At 37.2% G+C, this 24701-nt stretch overlaps 1 protein-coding gene and 1 pseudogene across 3 annotated transcripts in view; one reads left to right on the forward strand and one right to left on the reverse strand.

The window, feature by feature from the left end:
* Positions 1 to 24701, reverse strand: part of PHYHIPL (phytanoyl-CoA 2-hydroxylase interacting protein like) — a gene marked incomplete at both ends in the record, with an annotated part of 88658 nt that overhangs the window by 3248 nt on the left and 60709 nt on the right. For both annotated transcript variants that reach the window (XM_079703775.1, XM_079703774.1), the window contains 3 exons: positions 1979 to 2096; positions 5784 to 5958; positions 7850 to 8046. In XM_079703775.1, coding sequence (XP_079559901.1) covers positions 1979 to 2096; positions 5784 to 5958; positions 7850 to 8046 — 490 coding nt within the window. The remainder of the gene's footprint in view (positions 1 to 1978; positions 2097 to 5783; positions 5959 to 7849; positions 8047 to 24701) is intronic.
* Positions 13005 to 15882, forward strand: LOC307068829 (HAUS augmin-like complex subunit 6; annotated as a pseudogene). The gene is made up of 2 exons: positions 13005 to 14067; positions 14166 to 15882. The product of its transcript is annotated as an HAUS augmin-like complex subunit 6 (transcript).

Below are 24701 nucleotides of genomic sequence, written 5' to 3' on the forward strand. Positions count from 1 at the left end.
TTCCAGATGAAGGAACAAGAGAAAAACCCAGAAGAACAAGTAAGTGAAGTGGAGTTAGGCAATCTTCCCCCAAAATAATTCAGAGTAAAGATGATGCAAGATCTTATAAAAAGAATGGAGGCACAGATCGAAAAGACACAAGAAGTGTTCAACAAGTCCTAGAAGATTTAAAGAAAATCAAGATCCACTGATGATAATATGGCTTCAGTTAATAGAGCTTTTTAAAAAAGCAATGTTGAAAAACTATTCCCATGCCTTGGCAAGTATATTTTTTTATGTATATATACTGCAGTATGTGTATATATACTGCATCAAAATATAACTTGCATGAATTTTACAACTATCATAGAAAATCCAACAAAGATAAATTTCCTTGTTAGTAAATACATCTTGTATACTAGTATATTGGAATCAATCATACAATATATACAATACTTTTTTCCATTTTCCATGCTCCCCATCTTTATTTTTTTCTTCTTGGAAGAATTTTTGAAGACAGATGGAGCAAATTCTAGAGTATCTAAGGACCCGAAAACAGAAGGCCAATTCCCACCCAAAGGACAGAGAAAAATCAGAGAAATAGTGACCTCCAGTGGCCACCTAAAATAGACACTTGCAACGTTCTGGGAATCTGAACCTAGTACCAAACATGTATTTATTTATTCTATTGATGTATTATTTATTATTATACAAAATAGCAACTGTGGATCTTTTTTATTTCTAATTTTATGCTTAACAAATATAAAGAAGTACCTTTTTTTGTTAAGTCATATATGGTCATTCCCATTCAACAATTGACAAGTATAATAATTTGTGTTCTGTCTCTCAGCTCATGTTCACTTAATTTAGTGAATGGCATCTACTATGAATTATATAGACTGAAGGGTAAATAATTTGCCAGCAAAGAGAATTATGGACTGAACTCTATTTACAGGATATTCAAACATAAGGCAGGAATAGTTTTCACGATCAAAATATATCAAACTACATGATATTGCAAAGTACTTAATTTGAAGAACACACATGCCTAAATTCACCTTTCTCTCTTTGATTCTCTCTGCATTTTCCACAGCTTGGAGTTTATTTAGATCTGTAACCATGATCTTGATTTAAGAAAAACTGGAGAGTTTTGAAACAAAAAAACCACAACAGAACTTCCTAATTTTTTTTCACATAAAATCCTGTCAAGAATACTTTATAGAGTTTACAAAGTGAGATCAAGGCTTTTAAAATAACAAATTATAGGGATTGCTGTGTAAAAGTTTTAGAACCTGTATCAATTTAAAAGCTTCAGTCTCACTTTAAAACACACATCTGCCTATTTACGCTCTTGAAATTTTCTTCTACAAATATGAAAGGGCTGTAAGTATTAAAACTACTTGTGACATGGAATTCTTGGAAACTGCTTTTAGGGACAAACATAGGATATCTTAGAAATACTACTGAACACTAGAATTCAAAGGTAAACAAAGGAGATTTTCCTCATGAATAATTAACCCAAGATAATGGCTGAGAGATTTCTACGTAGGCAGAAGCCCGAAAATCCCACCTGATTCACCATGTTTCATGAACCAGTCACCCTTTTATTCTCTCATTTTCAATGACCCACAGGAAGAGGAGAAAATTTAGTAGTTGGTATGAGACAGAAGGCACTGAGTTATTGGGAATTAGAGGAGTGTGTATCTGTACAAGACATGCTCACCAATCTTCACCCTGGAGGTTTAAGATCTTCCACTCAAATAGACAGGAACTGGTATTACAAGTGATCATGGAAAGGAATCTAAGTGAAGTGGAAAAAAATTCCATGATCTGATTTTTTCTACTTAATTTTTCTGGGAAATAAAGTCATAGTATAATTATTTTGAGAAGAAAACTAAAAATTGCTATTTCACAGAAGCAGACTCAAGAGAAACCTGAGCCTAGAATTTGGAATGGCACTTAGTAAAGCAAATCAGTATATATATTTTTTTATTCTTACTGAATATAGTCAAAATATTCTTTGTGCTGGTTACGATAAAAAACAGAAAATTTAAGCATCCGTCCTGCAATCACTTCGGCTTTCTCCAACAGTTGTGTTAGATGAACTTTTGAATAGTCTGAAAAAACCAAAAAGCAGTCTGTTATTAAAAATACATTATCAAAAGTATCAACTACATGCTTAATAAATTGTAGATTATTAAAATTTACTTTTAGGAAATTCATCTTAGTGAATAGGAAACTGCACTTAAAAAAGAAAACATTCATTGTCTTTGGCACGTTTTTTCCTTCTACAAAAATATTTTTTTATAGTTTACAGTTGCTTTTATGAATACCCTTGCATTTTTTTCACTCGTTGAAATTAAACATCCTGAAACCAAAATGTTAAATAAGGAATACAGACTGCATAACCCGAGTAATGTCAATCAGCACCATAGTAGCCTTTCTTCAATCAGCTGATGAATCAAATAAAAGAAGCTTGTAACCTGCAAGCAATAGCAAATAGAATTTAAAGGAGTAATAATAATTAAAAGTTTAAAGCATCTCTCAAAGTAATCTGATCTTTTCACCAATTTTTTGTTTTGAAAATTGAGGACTGTTGCCAAACTCCTGTACTAGAATCTAAGCAAAAATTTTGGTCTATAAAGATTTTAAGACTTTTCAAACAAAAGCAACCTAGTTGAACTACTCATGGCAGCATAGTTTGTTTACTCATTGCTTCAGTGGCTCAACAAATATTTATTTAGATCAGAACATGACGTACAAGGCATCATGCAAAATTAAATGATCGGGTTAAAAGATAAAAAAAATTATTCTTCTTTCAAAGAATTCACAGTCTAAGGGAAGAAGTAAATATATAGACAACTATGACTTATTATGGGGTTTCATCTCTGTCATGGATTAGCCTAGAAGTAGTCAGTGGCATTCTGTTTTACCTCCAATACTTTGCACAGTGCACAGCATACAATATGTGCTCAATAAATTTTGAGTGAATTAGATGTCTAGATTAAAAGACAATATATATAAAATAGCTTTCTCAAAATTTAGAGTCAATGTTATTGATAAAGCTTAGGTGAAACAGGCTCTGAATTATTTTAATAAACTGAAACAACAAGCTTTGAACAGCCTAAGTTCCCCTTAGATTTTACTCATAAAAATGCAAAATAATTTATAGAAAAATATTGTGGAACATTTTAAATAAGCTGGCATTTTCCTTATTATTTACCCCATAAATTCCTTAGAAGAATTATGGGATGTGTTTGAATAAAAGAGCAATAGGGAGATCAACCTAAAGGAAAGAAAGAAGACAAAAAGGTTTTTCTTTATATACATAGAAATAAAACATGTACGCATGTAGTTATATAGATTATAGAAAAGAGTGAATGTGTGCATCTAGATAGATGGATATTTCTGAACTGAAAATGCCAAAGGTGTTCCTTAAGCTAAAGAAAAAATACTATTTCACGCCTTTCCCTAATGTCAAATGGGGTTTTAGCAGGTAAATAGTAGCTCTTTTTTTAAAAAAAATGAACAAATACTATGACGCTGTTTGGTGCTGTCCTATGGAAAATAGCATGTATTAAAATAATGTCAAAAGATAACATGTCTTTTACTGTGTCTACCTCCCTGGTAGGATGCAATAAAAGTAAATGGAAAGATGTGAAACATAAGGTAGATTCCAAGGAGGAATTTTTTTTTTTTTTTTTTTTGCGGTACGCGGGCCTCTCACTGTTGTGGCCTCTCCCGTTGCGGAGCACAGGCTCCGGACCCGCAGGCTCAGCGGCCATGGCTCACAGGCCCAATGACATCTTAGGAAGAAATATAGTACCAGAGAGATACTATTTTCCTTGCTCTAATACACTGAGATCCTTAGCAATAAAGAATGTTGCAATCCTTAGCAACTTCCTCATAGAATAAACAAAAGGGGTTTGAAGATAAATTCACAGTAACTTAGAATTAAACTCTCATCCGTTCTACATATCCACATGAGAAGCTTTATACTGAGTTTGAAATTAAGAAGAAAACAGAAGATATTGAGATAAAGCAGTAGCTAAGCACATCCTGAGTCTGAAATAAATCTAGTGTGAGGCTATGGGAAAAAAAATAGCTGATTTATCTGAAGGATGCCTCAGCTGGGGAAAGTTGCTAGGCAACCTGCAATAGGTGAGGCAAACTGTTTTTATGACTTTTTCTACAAGCTCCTGTGTGTTGAAACAGCCTCTCTCTCTAAGAGACAAAAAGAGTGGATGACAGATGTGTTCAGGTAGAGATATCTTTGTGTCCCTTCACCACCTATTTAAGTGCTCGATAAATATTTGTTTCTTGATTGAATGAATTTTAAAAAATAGATAAATGCATATGAATGGTAACATTTGCAACCCAGTGGGCTATTAAGGTACAGTTCAAAATCAAAGGGGATGGGCTTTCTACATCAGATATCCCAATCCTAAATGGCTATGAGGTACTTTTTTTTTTTTAAACATCTTTACTAGAATATAATTGCTTTACAATGGTGTGTTAGTTTCTGCTTTATAACAAAGTCAATCAGCTATACATATACATATATCCTCATATTTCCTCCCTCTTGCGTCTCCCTCCCACCTTCCCTAGGCCACCCCTCTAGGTGGTCACAAAGCATGGAGCTGATCTCCCTGTGATATGCAGCTGCTTCCCACTAGCTATCGATTTTACATTTGGTAGTGTATATATGTCCATGCCACTCTCTCACTTCGTCCCAGCTTACCCTTCCCCCTCCCCATGTCCTCAAGTCCATTCTCTACGTCTGCATCTTTATTCCTGTCCTGCCCCTAGGTTCTTCAGAAGCATTTTTTTTTTTTAGATTCCATATATATATGTGTTAGCATACTGTATTTGTTTTTCTCTTTCTGACTTACTTCACTCTGTATGACAGACTCTAGGTCCATCCACCTCCCTATAAATAATTCAATTTTGTTTCTTTTTATGGCTGAGTAATATTCCATTGTATATATGTGCCACATCTTCTTTATCCATTCATCTGTCGCTGGACACTTAGGTTGCTTCCATGTCCTGGCTATTGTAAACAGAGCTGCAATGAACATTGTGGTACATGTCCCTTTTTGAATTATGGTTTTCTCAGGGTATATGCCCAGTAGTGGGACTGCTGGGTCGTATGGTAGTTCTATTTTTAGTTTTTTAAGGAACCTATGCAGTACTTTCTAATGAAGCAAAGACACACACACACACACACACACACACACACACACACACTCTCTCTCTCTCTCTCTCTCTCTCTCTCTCTCTCTCTCTCTCTCTCACATGACACTAGTTTAGAGATAGATTATCAGCATTCAAGTGAAAAATCCAGTAACATATTTGCTAGGTAAAGTCATTGCAATCTGCCTCCATTCCCTTAAATTAGAGAATGATGTTCCTGGCTTTTTTCTTTCAAGACAGTGAAAGTAAAAAATGAAAAAAAAAAAGAGGAAGGAGAAAGCTCTCTCTCTCTCAAAATGAATCAGAAACTATGCTGAGTATATTTTTATACTGCATCAATTTTTATTTGCAAAGCATTTACTTTGAAAAATCAGAATGTGCATGTAGCACAGAAGTAATTTAATGCCATTGCCCAGTTTTTGCTGAGAACCTCCGCTCCTTCTAATCAATTTGTTCTGTCACACGATGCTACTGGCAATGCAAAAATGACCAATGCAATACATATCACTTCATAATTATAAAAAAGAATGTATTTTCTATAATTAGTTTTTCTAGGAACTATTAAATAAGGTGTTGTTTTTTTTTTCTGTATTTATACCCAATTCTCTTACCTGCTGTGCAGAATTCTATAATTTCACTCCATTCAGACACCACATAATCACCATCAACTTGTTTTGAGGCAGTCTGCACTGCTACTGTATACTCAGTTCTTGGGCTCAAAAACCAGTGTCCACGGACAGTCATAGGCAAGGGAACAGCTTTTGCCACCAGTTTTGTTGGAACATCCTAAGAAAGGAAGAAAGAAAAGTAGAAAGAAAGGAAGGAAGGGAGGGAGGAAGGAAATGAATTAATTTAGTAGTATAACTTGAATCAATTGTAAACAATGTGGAGTAACTTATTAAATTCCTGGCTGATGACACAAGTTTCCTTTTTAAAGATATTTAGCAATTACTATATTCAAATCTCTTATTCTTCAGATGTAAAAATTAAGGCCCAATTTGATCAAGAGACATGCCAAGATCATACAGCTAAGCTAATGACATAAATGTACTTGGATTTGTTTTCTTGATTTCTAGTGTAATGTTATTCTCTGTACACTCCTTAATATGCTTAAAATGCAATATTCTAATACTAAATGATAAAACAATATAAAAAACAGAAATGTGAAATAAAAATTCAACAGATTTAGCATTTTAAAATATTATATTTGTTTAATATATACTATGCAATAATTTTATCAGAGTAGCCCATTACTAAATATTTTATATGTCAAGGGACAGAATTTTTTTAAATAAATATTTTTAAATGATTCAGTTTTACATACAAATGAGGTAACATTTGCTTTACTTGTATTCAAGTGTGGAGCCTATGTGTCACAGAAAAGTTTAGGTATTTTTAAACAATGATTAATAAGGTAAATAAACCTGCTAGTTGAGTATTCACTATATTTCCAAAGATATGGTATTCTAAGTGTGGAATGAAGAAAGGGGGTCAAATCTTGACTCCTCACCATTTAATACTAAATATTTCAAAGCTAATTTAAGAAAGCAAATGTCAGCAAAGAGGATATCCAACACTAGAAGGAATAATTAAAACTGGAACATGGGAAAATAATGACATCAATCTTGTTCTATCACACTTATCTGTGTGTATAAGCCTCACTTACCATTAGTATGTGTAATTACACATCTAGTAAAATGCATAATTTCCAGACAAGATAAGACAATTCTTTCAAAAGATTTGCCAAGTTAAAATTTATTATCAGTATTAAAATAAGATCAGTTTCATATCAGTGAAAATACTGAAACATAAGAAAGAATTCTTAAGCCGGATAACTATTATCCTCTCTACAGCTACTTCTGAAGGGAGGTATGTATCAGAAAAGATATGTGATAAGCAGACAGGTAAGAGAATAAATATCAGAGAATTGTTACATGTCTAAAACACTTAAAGGTTAATTTTTATTCTCAAACCATAAAATAAAATTGACCACATAAAGCAATTTTCAGCCCTTAAGTATTTTAACAAATATCCTACAGTTTATAAGCTGCCATCACATTCTTCATTTGGCAGTTTTAGGGAAAAATGTGTGCTTCAGTGGAAAACTATGAACTGTCTACAGCACACTCTTCTGGCTATCCTCTGATTTTGTGGAATCTACAACTCTGTAATTTGTAGACAACTGATAACAATTCAGCTATTCTTGTCTAAGTACATGCAAGTGAATTTTGCCCAGTGGAAGTTAAACCCTCCTTGCCTGCCCTTGCTCTTCCCCCACCCCATACCAGTTCTGCCTCCACTTAAACATTTATTTCAATATCCTGATCCATAAAAATGTCTTTTTCTGGATCATCCTTTGAATTGGCTGTAATACCTCATCAGTTACCTCATTAATGTGTTAAAGAAAATCTTTAACACATGTTAATTTTTATGTCTGTATGAGAGTCAAGATTTCAGCTTTCCCAGAAAAAAATGTATTTTACCCATATATTTGGCATTTCATTTTCTTACACAATTTCTTGAAGGAATAGGGCTTTTAAATGACATATAATTTTTATTCTTCCCAATGTCAAATATATATTAGTAATTAATAGAACATTATTCCTTCTTTCAAAATGTCCTCATACTTAGAAAGTTTTAAGATAGAAATGAATATAAGGATGTGTTAGAATTTTACCTTGTGTTTAAATTTATTGGAGTTCTTGTTCTCTTTCTTATTGAGGTCAATGAAATAGTGTGTAATACGGTCTTTTGATTTGGAATCCATTTCCCATGAAATCTTGAATGAGTCACATGTAATGTTGCTTATTTTGATGTTATGTGGTACGGGAAGTTCTTCCATCTCTGCTATGCCACTGTCTTGTGATTTGTTCCCTGCAAGAAAACAATTCACAGATAATTTCCAACTAATGCATTTTTTCTAGTTTGCAAGACCATTAGCTGTGTACCTGTTTCTGAACTCACCTAATTACTAAATTTGAGATTTCATTTTGTTCATGAAGTAATTTGAGTGTTAATGATAGTAAAACTATCATTACAAGATCATATTACCAACAAAATGCATAAATGAATTAGTCATTATCACCTCTACGTTTTCAATTCCTTTTCCAATTTCTGCGTTCACAGAAATAAAAACAAGAACACTGGTGATCCATCTTTCTAATCTACGAAAGATTAGCCTTACATGGTAGGTTCTGTTGAAAGGCCCCAAGCAACCATTTTTCTTACAAGACCAATCAATTCTGCTCTAAAGTAATAGTAGGTGTTTTAAGCCAGATGAAATCATAAATGTTGATGATGAAATGAAACAGTCCAGTCAAATAAAGGCAATGTTTCTTTAAAAAAAAAAATCTGAGGTATCAGTGAGTCTATAAAAATTGCTCTCCCCCCTTTTGGAAATTTATATATAGAAATAGCATGTAATGTTTATGCTACATACATAAATAATATCAAAGACCATTCTCTTAACAGTTACTATGTCAAGGATTACTCTAGGAATCTTTTTACCTGTTGTATCTTCCTAAATTTAATTTTGAATGCTGAAACAATACGGTTAAAAGAAAGAAAATGACTGCTATGTTGACTGATACCATTAAAATCTTGAAGAACACATCTGATGTCTAGTTACTTTACAGACTATGTCCTACAGTTCCAATTAGAGAAAATGTTATCACTTTGGCTAATATTATAGAGCAGAATATGATGGATGACAGGACAAAAAGAGAAAATATAGACTTGCCAAGTTTGTTTCATATGTAGGAAAGACATACTGAGTGAAATTTTACTCCACTTCTCCTTCCTATGTTCCCTTCCCCCAAGCCAACATAAAATTCAGTGCCCAAGAAAAAAAAGTGTAACTGTTATTTATATTATAAATGTTGTAGGTCATAAATCAGCTACATAATTTGTTCCTTAAAAGAATAAACAGGGACTTCCCTGGTGGCACAGTAGTTAAGAATCCGCCTGCCAATGCAAGGGACATGGGTTCGATCCCTGGTTCGGGAAGATCCCACATGCCATGGAGCAACTAAGCCTGTGTGCCACAACTACTGAGCTTGCACTCTAGAGCCCCTGAGCCACAACTACTGAGCCTGCATGCCATAACTACTGAAGCCCACGCACCTAGAGCCCGTGCTCCACAACAAGAGAAGCTACCACAGTGAGAAGCCCGCACACTGCAATGAAGAGTAGCCCCTGATCGCCACAACTAGAGAAAGCCCTCGTGCAGCAACAAAGACTCAACAGAGCCAAAAATAAATAAATTAAAAAAAAGAATAAACAAATCTTGATCGACAATAACTGAAAGGAACAACAATCAATGTAGCAACACCTTCCACTTCCATATTAGCTTGTGCTCTCTGCCCCCACAGTCCCATCTCAATTACTGATATAAATCTTTTGATATTCCCAGTCTTATTAAATCATTCACCTATGTTCTCTCATCCCAAGCTGTGTTGTGGCCAGAGGAACCCGATGACAGTCAAAGACTAATTTCGAAATAACTGAAGTTCTTTATTGTCATTTCTTGAACAATACTTTTAAAAATCCTTCTTTTCTTCTCTCATGTACTCCCTCACACCCAGGCTTTCCCAGATTCCCACTCCATAAAACTCCCAGAAAAATTACTCCCTCACCCTTTCTTCCCTCCCCACCCGCCCTCATATAATCCCAAAATTGCTTCCTGCTAAAGCCTTTCAGAAGTGTAGGGAAGAAACAAAGTGGAATCTCTTTAGTGGCCTTGGGAAAGGGAAAGGCAATAAATATACAAACAGTAATTTTTGTTCTATTTATAAAAGCTCACATTTTAACCTATTATTCTGACTGCAGTTATCTTTAAAATGTAAGCAACGTTAAATGAAAAACTTTCTGGACTAATAGCAGAAATTTCTGTACAAATTATATGCATTATGAGGAGGAATCAAGATGCCTGAGGAGTAGGATGTGGAGCTCACCTCCTTCCACAAACACATCCAAAACACATCTTCAAGTGGAACAATTTGCACAGAACATCTACTGAACACTGGCAGAAGACCTCAGACTTCCGAAAGGGCAAGAAAACCTCCACATAACCAGGTAGGACAAAAGAAAAAAAAAAAAGAAAAAGGAGTTGGGATGGGACCTGTGCCCCAGGGAGGGAGTTGTGAAGGAGGAAAGGTTCTCACACCCTAGGAAGTCCCCTCACCGGCAGGGAGATCAGCCTGGACGGAGGGGGAGCTTCAGAGCCTCTGAGGAGAGTGCAGCAACCAGTTTGTGGAAGGCAAAACGGAGTGACCTACTGCCACCCTGTGCTCCCTAGCCTGAGATGCTCATCCACTGGTATGGGCGGGGGCTGCGTGCTGAAACTTGGGTTTCAGAGGTCAAACCCAGGGAGAGGAACAGCGTTGCCTGTGGGGAGACAGCCTGAAGAGGCTGGACTGTGGCAACTGAGGGTGTACTTGGAAGAACCTGGGCATGCCAGAGCAGCAAGTCACCATTACTGGGGGGCGCATGAGGACAGGGGTGGGACTGCCATAGGAGCTTCTTTCCCTGTGTGCATGCTCTCAGGCAACAGAACACCAACTATATGAGCTCTTGGGGTGGGCATGAGCTGTCACTGTCATCGTGGGCTTCAGAAGTGGCCATGGGCTGCTACCGAAACTAGGGGACCTGTGAGCAGGCGCCAATAGGTGTCTCCACTGTCCTGGGGGTGAGTGGGCCCTGCCGCAGCTAGGAGACCTGGGAACAGAAGCTAGTTGCTGCCCCTGCCGTATGGGGAGCACGCATGGGGGGTGAGCAGGCACCAATCACTGCTCCTGCTGTCCCGGGAATGCATGGGCCGTAGCCACCACTGGGAGACCCAGGAGCAGGTGCCAATCGATGCCCCTGCTATCCTGGGGGCACATGGCCGGTGCTGCCACTGAGAGACCCATGGTTGGGGGTGGACCACTGCCCCTGCCATACCAGGAGAGCACGCAAGGGCTGCTGCACCTATGCACCCCATATCAAGGGGATAATGGCCAGTACAAACTGATGGAAGAGGCAGAAAGCATCCAAACTAAAAGTAGCCCCTCAATTCTGGACAAGATGGTGGAGTAGAAGAACTTGAGCTCACCTCCTCTTACAAAAACACCAAAATCACAACTAACTGCTGAATGACCATCAACAAAAAAGACTGGAACCCACCAAAAAAAAAATTTTTACACCCAAAGACAAAGAAGAAGCCACGAGTCGGTAGGAGGGGCGCTGCCGTGATATAATCAAATCCCATACCCTTTGGGTGAGAGACCCACAAATTGGAAAATAATTATATCCCAGAGGTTCCCCCACGGTAGTGATAGTTCTGAGCCCCAGGTCAGGCTCCATAGCCTGAAGGTCTGGCAACAGAAGGAGGAGCCTCCAGAGCATTTGGCTTTGAAGGCCAGCAGGGCTTGAGTGCAGGAGCTCCACAGAACTGGGGGAAATAGAAACTGCACTCTTGGAGGGTGCACACAAGATTTCACGTACACTGGGACCCAGAACAAAGCAGTGACTCCACAGGAGCCTGGGCTAGACCACCCTGTGTGTTGTGGAGGGTCTCCTGGGGGAGGTGTGGGTTGGCTGTGGTGCAGAGGGTGGGCAAGGAGACTGGAGGTGGAGGCCCCATAAAATATTGATTGGCACAAGCTCTCCGAGAGGTGGCCATTTTGGCACTGAGACCTGGCTCCACCCAACAGCCTGCAGGCTCCAGTGCTGGGATGCCTCAGTCCAAACAATCAGCAAAGGGGGAACACAGCCCCAACCATCAGCAGACAGGCTGCCTAAAGTTGTACTGAGCTCACAGCCACTTCTAAACACACCCCTTGACATGGCCCTGTCAACCAGAGGGACAACACACAGTTCCACACACCAGTGGGCAGGCACCAGTCCCTCCCTCCAGGAAACCTGCACAAGCCCCTGACCCAAACTCACCCACAAGGGTGCAAACACCAGACGTAAGAGAAACTACGACCCTGCAGCCTGCGGAAAGGGGACTGCAAACACAGAAAAGTCAGACAAAATGAGACGGCAGAGGAGTATATTCCAGATGAAGGAACAAGAGAAAAACCCAGAAGAACAAGTAAGTGAAGTGGAGTTAGGCAATCTTCCCCAAAAATAATTCAGAGTAAAGATGATGCAAGATCTTAGAAAAAGAATGGAGGCACAGATCGAGAAGACACAAGAAATGTTTAACAAGTCCTAGAAGATTTAAAGAACAAACACAGATGAACAATACAATAACTGGAATGAAAAATACACTAGAAGGAATCTATAGTGGAACAAATGAGGCAGAAAAATGGGTAAGTGAGCAGTATCAGAGAACTCTGGGGCAGCATTAAATGCAATAAATTCACATTATAGGGGTCCCAGAAGGCACAGAGAAAGAGAAAGGTCCAAGAAATTATTTGAAGAGATTATAGCCAAAAACTTTCCTAATGTGGGAGAGGAAAACATTCAGTCTCCAAAGCATAGAGTCCCATGCAGGATAAACCCAAGTAGCAACAGGCTGAGACACATGTTAATCAAATTGACAAAAATTAAAGACAAAGAAAAAATATTAAGAGCAACAAGAGAAAGCACAAATAACATACAAGGGGTGGTGACTTCGCCTTGGCCGCTGTGCAGTACTACCGTTAGAGGCTCTAATTCCCTGAGACTTTAGAGTCTCAGGCCACTTGACGCATGTGAGGCGAAATGGTTCTGGGCGAGAGGATCAGATGGTGGCAATGGAGGGGCCGCTGCCATCTCAGGATACCCGTAGGGAAAAAGCCTGAGGGGCCCTCTCAGTCGTTGGAGACTGCACTTTCTTCCTTTGCCGGGCCCTGCCTTCCGCAAAGATGAGTTTGGCCTGGGTCACTTCTTTTGAGAAGGAGCATCTCTGGATGTATTTGCAGGCACTCAGCTTCTAGCCAGGCTCAGCGACTGTAGCTGGTGGAAAGATCGTGTCGCACATGCACCTCGGAGTGAACATGTCTGACAAGTTGAACAGTGATGCCTTTCAGATAGCTTCTTATTTTTTGTTTCAAACGCTTGACCAGTCTCTCACTAAAGAAGTTTTCAAACTTTGTTGGCCTCCATTTGACCAAAAATGTGATACTGAATTCCGAAAACATTGCTGTGAATGGTTAAAAAAGATTTCTGCTGAATGTGGAAGTAGCTTTCCTCAAGTTGTTGGTTCACTATTTCTTTCTCCTGGTGGTCCTAAGTTTATTCATCTGATGTATCACTTTGCAAGATTTGTGGCAATAAATTATATAAAAACCCATTCTAAAAATTCTTCTGTACATTTTACAGAGACATTTAACCTAAAGCCACAAGAGTTGTGCAAGTGCATTGCCAGATGCCATGTAGCACATAACAGAGTTTTAAAAATTTTGCAAAGAGAAGATTGTGTTACCCGAAAATACCAGGAAAATGCACAACTGTCAGTTAAACAAATACGAACTTTGAGATCAGAATGTATAGGACAGCAAAACCAAATAAAAAAATGGAACCCTATGATGACCAAAGTAATATACAAGAGAAAATTCAAAAGGTTCGGTCTTTGTGGGCTTCAGTGAATGAAACACTCACGGCTTTGGAAAAAGAGAGAGAAGTTGTTAGTTCAGTCCTTAGTCTGGTTAACCAATATACTTTAGATGGAACTAATGTTGCTATCAATATTCCAAGGCTCTTACTTGACAAAATTGAGAAACAAATGTGTCAGCTGCACATAGGAAATGTTTAAGAGGCTGGAAAATTGAATCTCTTAACAGTTATTCAGTTATTAAATGAAGTCTTGAAAGTAATGAAATATGAACATTGTCAGGCTAACCAAGCAAGACTGGCAATAGACCTTCACTTCCTTGAAAAAGAGACCAAATTTCAGAGAGAAAGACTGTCAGATCTGAAGCATATGAGGTATAAAATAAAAGAAGATCTCACAAATATAAGACATTCTATTGTTGAAAAACAAGAATAGCATAAAAATTGGAAAGAATTTCTCGGCCTCCTTTCAGTCTAATTAAAGATTGGACTCCAGCTGTGGATCTTTTATCACCTATGTCTACCCTTTCATTTGATCCTGCCTCAGAAGAAGCATATGCGAAGAGTGTTCTTTTGCAGTACCCTGCTTCACTTCCAGATACACCTAAGCAACATATCCAGGAAAATGATTGCAGAAGGGCAAGTGATATAGTGGAAACTAAATGTGATCTAGCCAACAGCCCTGCTTCTTTCCTGTTGCAGCCCATTTCACCATCAGATAGAAACAGTGTTACACTACTTGAAAAAGACACAAAGTTGACAACTCCTAGAGAGAAAAATGAAATAGTTTCTAAGAAAACACCAGAACTTGAAGTGTAAGACTCTTCATCATCAAATATTGCAAAGAGTAGTGCATTTGGAGGGTCTCTGCCAGCTAAGAAAAGTGATCCATTCCAAAAAGAGCAAGATCATCTGGTAGAAGAGGTTGCAAGGGCAGTTTTATCTGATTCACCACAGTCTTCTAAAGGAAAAGAAGTAATATTAGAGGAACTAATTGACTCTCTAACCCATTCCTAACAAGGAATCAAATCCCCCGAACTCCAGAAAACTTGATAAGTGAAAGCAGGAGCTCATGGAGAAAAGCTGTTAAAATAGAAGATAACAGAAGTACAGAACCAATTCAAATGGATATTGAACATACAGAAGTATTGCCAGAATCCTTACCTGTGGTGCATAATCAAAAAGAGTTTAACATGGCCAGTTTTTTCTCAGCAACCACTGTGTCCGATTCTAGCCATTCTCATTTGCCTGAAGAGAAAGTTGTTTCAGATTGCCTCAAGTGTGTGCTTCAGAAACCTGTGCTGACCAGTTGCATAGGTGAACCAACAACACAAAATCTGTCAGATTTGTTAAATAAGGACATAATTTGTAAGCAAGATTTCGAATGTACAGCTTTACAGAACAAGCTTTTAGAAACTAGCCAAATAGAGACATTCTCCCCTGCTGTAGGCAATAGGAGATGTGATAGGTAGCAGTGAAGAAGAGTATATTAAAATATCAGACCACTCGAAAGCTTCTTACAAAGATCTTTCCATGCATAAAAGTATGTTATGGAACTCTTTTCAGATATCAAGTGGAATTAATTCCAGTTTTAAAGATAGTGATTTTGGCATATTACATGAAACTCTTCCATAAGAAGTTGGTCACTTAAGTCTTAATAGCTCCAGTAGTACAGAGGCCAATTTTAAACTGGAACCAAACAGTCCTATGCACAGTGGCATTTTCCCAGGTGTTGTGGGAGGAAGACAGAATACTCCAGAATCAGACTTTAATTTACAGGCTACTTGCAGTGGATATGAGGCTCTGAAGAAATCTCTGTCCAAGCAAAGGGAAGAAATTTGCCTCTCTAATCCTGAAACACTTGAAAGACACAAACCAGAATTGAGCCTTACTTCCCAATACATGCAAACTGATGATATGCTTAACTTTTTGGGCACTCATGATTTGCACATTGACTATACAAAACCATCTTCATGCATGTCCCTTGGTGAAAGAAAATGGTCTCTTTCACCACTAATTAGGTTTTCTCCAGTGGAACAAAGATTGAGAACCACAATACCATGTAGTCTTGGAGAACTTCTACCTAATTTAACAGTCAATTTTGCTGAAGAAGAAATCTTGAATAAGAGGCTTGATGCAAAAGAATCTCCATCTGACTTGAAAGATGGAGCAGTAGCCCAGTCAATTTAACTATGATGAACTTAAGTTGAAGCAATGTCACAGGATAAAAACTGATTTGTAATTTAAATACACATTGGAAGTGTAACTGTTTTTCAAGGTCTAAAAAAGTCCTAAATAATGCTTTTTAGCCCTACCGATTTTAGGTAAGGAGAGTATGGTTGGATTTTCTCTCTCTGTCTAGATATGGGGTTGAAATGTGAAGTATTTGGAAAGCAAACAAGTTATGAGAAGCCATTTTGGTTTCTTGCATAATCTTGTAAGCATGAAGTAAATGGCAAAGTATTAGATTAACTAATTCATTATGTTCTAATTTCAGATAGTTAACATAAGGATGAGTAGTTTTTGATGTGTTTTATTAAGTGGTTAACTTATTAGCCATTGGATATACTGATCTTTCTTTTTAGGGAAATAAACAACTTTTATTGTTTCTTTTTAGACCATTCTGGTACTAAACAAAAGAAGTGAGGAAAGTAATGCTTTGGGGTGTATAATCAAAATGACAATATTTAAGTTTGGGAAAGCTCTAAAGAGGCTTAATGATTATTCAGGTAGGTTGATCCTGAAAAATGATGTTTGATGGAATAAAGTGCATGTGATGATAGTGAAGACTGGAGCAGAATGAATTTAGAAAAAAAGGAAAAAGGTGGAAGATGACTAGATACTTTTGAGGGACACTAACTATAAATCCATTCAGTGGGTTGTATAGCAGTTTTACATTTAGTCTAATTTGGACTTTGAGAATTTAACTCTAGTTTTTAATTTTAACAGAAAAAATGTAAATTAAAAAATTAGTCTGTGTTTGGTTTTTTTTTGGAGGGCCGCTGTTTTGGGGAAGGGAGCTAATTTTTTTTTAATTTTTTAATTTTTAAAAATTTTTTGTTGGAGTATGGTTGCTTTGCAATGTTGTGTTAGTTTCTGCTGCACAGTGAAGTGAATCGGCCATAATCATACACACATCCCCTCCCTCTTGGGCCTCCCTCCCCCCCACCCCCCATCCCACCCAACTGGGCCATCACAGAGTGCTGAGCTGAACTCCCTGTGCTATACAGCAGGTTAAGGGAGCTAACTTTTTTTTTTTTAAATAGTGATCTTAGGGTCTTATTTATTTATTTATTTTTATTTAATTTATTTTTGGCTGTGTTGGGTCTTCGTTTCTGTGCAAGGGCTTTCTCTAGTTGTGGCAAGCAGGGGCCACTCTTCATCGCGGCGCGTGGGCCTCTCACTATCGCGGCCTCTCTTGTTGTGGAGCACAGGCTCCAGATGCGCAGGCTCGGTAGTTGTGGCTCACGGGCCTAGTTGCTCCACGGCATGTGGGATCTTCCTAGACCAGGGCTCGAACCCATGTCCCCTGCATTAGCATGCAGATTCTCAACCACTGCGCCACCAGGGAAGCCCAAGGGAGCTAATTTTGATTGTTACTTTCCTCCTCAAAAACCATCAGTTCCCCACTGCCTACAGAACAGCTTCAAATTAACTTGAGAAAATTGAATTTGGGGTTAAATAACTTGTTCAGTGTTACACAGCTAAGTCAGTGGTGAAGCTAGGATTTGACTCTATTTTCCTTCCTTAATATACCAACAAGACGTCCTAGAAGTAACTAAAGGGCCAGGATGTAGGATATGGCTGCAAGAGTGGGCCTTCTGTACTCTAAATGGGAGTCAGATGTGAGGCCTCTTGTACAGTGTCCTGCCTCATGTAATCAGACCCCCTGGCCAAGAAACAGGCTTGTCTTTAGCATCCAAGTGAATACATGCCATTGCCCTCTGTGAACCAGGAGGTTAAGCACACTCTGGAAGGGTGATAGCACCTACAGCACTCCTGTGTCTAGCCTCAGCTCTTAACCATCACAGCCTTGTCCAATTTGCCAAGAAACTGGCAAAAAGAGGAGAAAAGTTTTGGGGAAGAGTTCTGGAAGTGGATGGGCTTAGTAGTTCATCTTCCCTCATTCATTTTGGCTTACTTTCTCTCTGTTGCTTGTTTGATCCAAGTTTGAAGTCCAGTCTTTTTTTTGTGAGAAAAGACAGAAGAAAACCACAAATAACTACCTTCTTTGCAGTGGAAAAGAAAGATGAAGAGAAAAGCTTCTCCTAAGGTGCCATATTCTTTTATTAGTTAATAGAACAAATAGGGACTCTGTAAGTCTACTGGGAAACTATCCTCTAGTCTTAAGAAATCTAGTATCGGTAAATGCAAAATTAACACGTTAAGGAGAAGGTAGAGCTATCATATTAGCATCTACAAAGTGCCAGAGCTATTCCTGGATACTTAATAATACATATTATATCATTTAATTCTTACACCTCTGTAAGATAGTGATATTGTACCTATGTTACAGGTAATGATACCAAAGCTAGGGAGCTTAAATGACTTGTCTAAGATGGACTCGAGGAATTACCTGGGATACATCTTTAAAAAACGTATATTCTGTAGGTCTAAAATGAGGATTAGAAATCTGCATTTTAAATAGCTTCCCTGGTAATTCTTTGGCTCAATAAAAAGCTTGAGAGCCACTGCTAGGGGGTACAGATTCACATTTAGCCCTGGGGTATCTTCAAGAAGCCAGGTACACTATTACATACATACTGCTTTAGAGATTTTAGCTCTCTGATGAGGAAGCTGAAGTTCACCCATAAGTGTGGGCCCTGAATTACTGAGAATCAAAAGATCAAAATATCTTTGGATATTAATGGATTTACAAAAACCACACTGCTGTTAAGTGAGTCATACCTGTGATAGGCTGAGAGTTTTTGGCATTCTTCCCTGTCCTTTGTATGCCAGTAGTATAAACAAAAGTATATCAAATCTGTCACTTTCTCCTAAACCATGTTGATTATGACTTACTGCCTTCAGCCTCTTCCTTATCCAATATTGCCTGCATACCTGCCTTTTGACCTTAAGGAACTGCTTTGACCGTATCACTTCTTTGTTTAAAATTCCACTAATGGTTCATTGTTAATTCCAGAATCGAGTTCAAATTTAAAGGCATATAAGGTCTCCTCCATAGATTGCTCTTTTCCCCCTTCCACTATGATCTCCCCCCCCCTTTTTTTTTTTTTTTTACTGAAATGCTTTGGTGGGCATGCGTCTTTAAAAATCTTAATTCACAGTTCTGAAGCTGGAATATCCTACCTTCATTTCCCAGCCTTTCACAGTTATAGTTGTCCTTTAGGATTCAGAACAAATCTCACTTTCACCTTGAAGTCTTAATGTCTTATCCATGGGCCTGTCCCTTCTCTGAAATCTCCTATGGCTTATGTTAACTTTTATTCACTTAGTATTTTTCATTTATTGCTTTTATTGTATTTTTTCATGGTTGTATGTGATTTCTCCAGTTGTACTGATTAAATAAATACATACAGACATACATACTTATGTAGATGTGTGGGGGGTGTGTGTCCATACATACATATACTCCAAGGGCCATAGATCATCCTTTGCAGATATTGAAGTATTGGAATTGTTTTCTTTGCCTTCTGTGTGATGGAATTCAAGCAATGGTAAAGAGGGAGGGCTACTTTATTGCTGTAAGAGTACTTTTTCTCATTACATTCACAGCAGAATATACCTTATTTTATTCACTATTCATAAGATGGAGGTGTGTAAACTGGCTTCTCTGTCAGTTTGAAACTTTAGATAATGCCCCTATGTCCTAATTGTTTTAAATGTTTAAAGAGGACAAACATATAATGTTGCTTAACATGAAAAATGTTATCAAGTGGAATAAAGACTATTCGTTGTTAAAGAAAATCAATTTGGGGAAATTTAATTGAAAACAAAAATATAAGTATTTTGAAACCATACTTTACCATGTGTTTCTTAACCCTGATCTATGGAGTCAATTTTATTTAATTCTTGAGACCTGTATAAAAGGAAACTCTATTTTTTCCCTACTCTGAGTATACTAAAATTAAAGAAGATATGTTTAAGGACATTTTCCTCAATGTAAAGAAAGTATTTGCTAAAGTAAAATTCTCTTTCACATTAAGTTGCAGATACATAGTTGATATACCTTTCGCCTTATGCACTGTGAATGTTAAACCCACATCCTGAATTTAAAATATTTGTGAATCCTCCATGGGACTATTTGTAAGTGTTTTACATACTAGTTTTGAATAAACATTCAGTATTATACCAGAAAAACAAAAAACAAAAACCATACAAGGGAACTCCCATAAGGTTATCAGCTGATTTTTCAGCAGAAACTCTGCAGGCCAGAAAGGAGTGGCACAATATATTTACAACCAAGAATATTCTACCCAGCAAGGCTCTCGTTCAGATTCAACAGAAAAATCATAAGCTTTACAGATAAGCAAAAGCTAAGAGAATTCAGCACCACCAAACCAGCTTTACAACAAATGCTCAAGGAACTTCTCTTGATGGAAAAGAAAAGGCCACAAATAGAACAAGAAAATTACGAATAGGAAAGCTCAACAATAAAGGCAAACATACAGGAAGGAAAGGAAATCAACCACACACAAATACGGTATCAAAACCAGCAACTGTGAGAAGAGGAGAGTACAACTGCAGAATATTGGAAATGCATTTGAAATTAAAAGACTAGCAACTTAAAACAATCTTGTTTACATATAGACTACTATATCAAAACCTCAGGGTAACCGCAAACCAAAAAACTACGATATATACACACTAAAAAGAAAAAGGAATCCAAACATACACTAAAGATAGTCATCAAATCACAAGAGAAGAGGACAAAAGAGGAAGGGAAGAAAAAAGACCTACAAAAACAATCCCAAAACAATTAACAAAATGGCAATAAGATCATACAAATCAATAATTGTCTTAAAGGTAAATGGATTATTGGGCTCCAACCAAAAGACACAGACTGGATGAATAGATTAAAAAAAACCAAGACTTGTATATATACTGTCTACAAGAGACCCACTTCAGACCTAGGGACACATACAGACTGAAAGTGAAGGGATGGAAAAAGGTATTCTATGAAAATGGAAATCAAAGAAAGCTGGAGTAGCAAGACTCATATCAGACAAAATAGACTTTAAAATAAAGACTGTTATAAGAGACAAGGAAGCACACTACATAATGATCAAGGGATCAATCCAGGAATAAAATGATACAATTGTAAATATATATGCACCCAACAGAGGAGCACCTCTATATGTAAGGCAAATGCTAATGGCCATAAAAGGGGAAATCGACAGTAAAAAAATAATACTGGGGGACTTTAACACCCCACTTACAACAGTGGACACGATCATCCAAACAGAAAATAAGGAAACACAAGCCTTAAATGACACATTAGACCAGATAGACTTAATTGATATTTATAGGATATTCCATCCAAAACCAGCAGAATACACTTTCTTCTCAAATGCACATGGAATATTCTCCAGGATAGATCACATCTTGGGTCCCAAATCAAGGTTCTATAAATTTAAGAAAACTGAAATCATTTCAAGCATCTTTTCTGACCACAACACTATGAGAGTAGAAATCAATTACAGAAAATAAAATGTAAAAAACACAAACACCTGGAGACTAAACAATATGTTACTAAATAACCAATGGATCACTGAAGAAATCAAAGAGGAAATCAAAAAATACCTAGAGACAAATGACAATGAAAACACGATGATCCAAAACCTATGTGACACACCAAAAGCAGTACTAAAAGGGAAGGTTATAGCAATACAATCTTACCTCAAGAAACAAGAAAAATCTCATATCATTGAAACTAAAAGCTGGTTCTTTGAGAAGATAAACAAAATTGATAAGCCTTTAGCAAGACTCATCAAGAAAAAAAGGGAGAGGGCTCAAATCAACAAAATTAGAAATGAAAAAGGATAAGTTACGACGGACACCACAGAAATAAAAAAGATCATAAGAGGCTACTACAACTACACGCCAATAAAATGGACAACCTAGAAGATATGGACACATTCTTAGAAACATACAACCTTCCAAGATTGAATCAGGAAGAAATAGACAATATGAACAGACCAACCACAAGTTCTGAAATTGAAACTGTGATTAAAAATCCAACAAACAAAAGTCCAGGACCAGATAACTTCACAGGCAAATTCTATCAAACATTACAGAAGGGTTAACACCTACTCTTCTGAAACTCTTCCAAAAAATTGCAGAGAAGGGAATACTCCCAAGATGGTGGCTACGAGGCCACCATCACCCTGATACCAAAACCAGACAAAGATACCACAAAAAAAGAAAATTACAGGCCAATATCACAGATGAACACAGATGCAAAAATCCTCAACAAAATACTAGCAAACTGAATCCAACAACACATTAAAAGGATCATACACCATGACCAAGTGGGATTTATCCCAGGGATGCAAGGATTTTTCAATAGCCACAAAAATCAGTGTGATATACCACATCAACAAATTAAAGAATAAAAACAATATAATTATCTCAATAGATGCAGAAAATACTTTTGACAAAATTCAACACCCGATTATGATAAAAGCTCTCCAGACAAAATTCAACACCGGATTATGATAAAAGCTCTCCAGAACGTGGGCATAGAGGGAACATACCTCAACATAATAAAGGTCATATATGACAAAGCCACAGCAAACATCACTGTCAATGGTGAAAAACTGCATTTCCTTTAAGATCAGGAATGAGACAAGGATGTCCACTCTTGCCACTATTATTCAACATAGTTTGGAAATCCTAGCCATGGCAATCAGAGAAGAAAAAGAAATAAAAGGAATCCAAGTGGGAAGGTAAGAAGTAAAACTGTCACTGTTTGCAGATGACCTGATACTATGCAAAGAAAATCCTAAAGATGCTACCAGAAAACTACTACAGCTTATCAATGAATCTGGTAAAGTTGCAGGATACAAAATTAATACACAGAAATCTCTTGCATTCCTATACACTAACAATGAAAGATCAGAAAGAGAAATCAAGGAAACAATCCCATTTACCATCACATCAAAAAGAATAAAATACCTAGGAATAAACCTACACAAGGAGGCAAAAGACCTGTACTCAGAAAACTATAAGATATTGATGAAAGAAACTGAAGATGACACAAACAGATGGAGAGATATACCATGTTCTTGAATTGGAAGAATCAATATTGTGAAAATGACTATACTACCCAAAGCAATCTACGGATTCAATGCAATCCCTATCAGATTAACAATGGCATTTTTCACAGAAATAGAACAAAAAAAATTTTTAATTTGTATGGAAACACAAAAGACCCAGAATAGCCAAAGTAATCTTGAGAAAGAAAAACGGAGCTGGAGTAATCAGGCTCCCTGATTTCAAACTATACTACAAAGCTATAGTCATCAAAACAGTATGGTACTAACACAAACACAGAAATACAGATCAATGGAACAGGATAGAAAGCCCAGAGATAAACCCACACACATATCGTCACCTAATTTATGACAATGGAGGCAAGAATATACAATGAAGAAAAGACAGCCTCTTCAATAAGTGGTGCTGGGAAAACTGTACAGCTACATGTAAATGAATGAAATTAGAACACTCCCTAACACCTTTCACAAACATAAACTCAAAATGGATTAAAGACCCAAATGTAAGGCCGGATACTATAAAACCCTTAAAGGAAAACATAGGCAGAACACTCTATGACATAAATTGCAGCAATATCTTTTTTGATCCACCTCCTGGAGTAATGAAAGTAAAAACAAAGATAAACAAATGCGACCTAATTAAACTGAAAATCTTTTACACAGCAAAGGAAACCATAAACAAAATGAAAAGACAACCCTCAGAATGACAGAAAATATTTGCAAATGAAGCAACTGACAAGGGATTAATTTTCAAATTATACAAACAGCTTATGCAGCTCAATATAAAAAAACAAACAACCCAATCAAAAAATGGGCAAGAGATCTAAACTGACATTTCTCCAAAGAAGACATACAAAAAAAAAAAAACAAAAAAAGACATACAGATGGCCAAGAGGCATATAAAAAGATGCTCAACAACACTAATTATCAGAGAAATGCAAATCAAAACTACAATGTGGTATCACTTCATACCGGTCAGAATGGCCATCATCAAAAGTATATAAACAATAAATGCTGGAGAGGGTGTGGAGAAAAGGGAACCCTTCTACACTTTTGGTGGGAATGTAAATTGGTACAGCCACTCTGGAGAACAGTATGGAGGTTCCTTAAAAAACTAAAAATAGAGGGACTTCCCTGGTGGTCCTGTGGTAAGACTCCGCACTCCCAATGCAGGGGGCCCGGGTTCAATCTCTGGTCAGGGAACTAGATCCCACATGCCGCAGCTAAGAGTTCACATGCCACAAGTAAAGATTCTGCATGCCACAATTAAAAAAACAACAACAAAAAGAAAAAACCCAAAAAAGATCCCGCACGCCACAACAAAGATCCTGCACATTGCAACAAATATCCCGTGTGCTGCAACTAGGACCCCATGCAGCCAAATAAACAAATAAATAAAATAAAGATTTTAAAAAATGCTAAAAATAGAGCTACCATATGATCTAGCAATCCCACTCCTGGGCATATATCTGGAGAAAATCATGCTTCGAAAAGATAAATGCACCCCAATGTTCACTGCAACACTATTTACAATAGCCAAGACATGGAAGCAACCTAAATGTCCACTGACAGAGGAATGACTAAAGAAGATATACATTCAACAGAATATTACTCAGAAATAAAAAAGAATGAAATAATTCCATTTGCAGCAACATGGATGAACCTAGAGATTATCATCCTATGTGAAGTAAGTCAGAGAAAGATAAATATCATATGATATCACTTATACATGGAAACTAATTCAAAAAATGATACAAATGAGCTTATTTACAA

Source organism: Hyperoodon ampullatus, assembly GCF_949752795.1.
Source record: "Hyperoodon ampullatus genome assembly, chromosome: 1".
Classification (NCBI taxonomy): Eukaryota; Metazoa; Chordata; class Mammalia; order Artiodactyla; family Ziphiidae; genus Hyperoodon; species Hyperoodon ampullatus.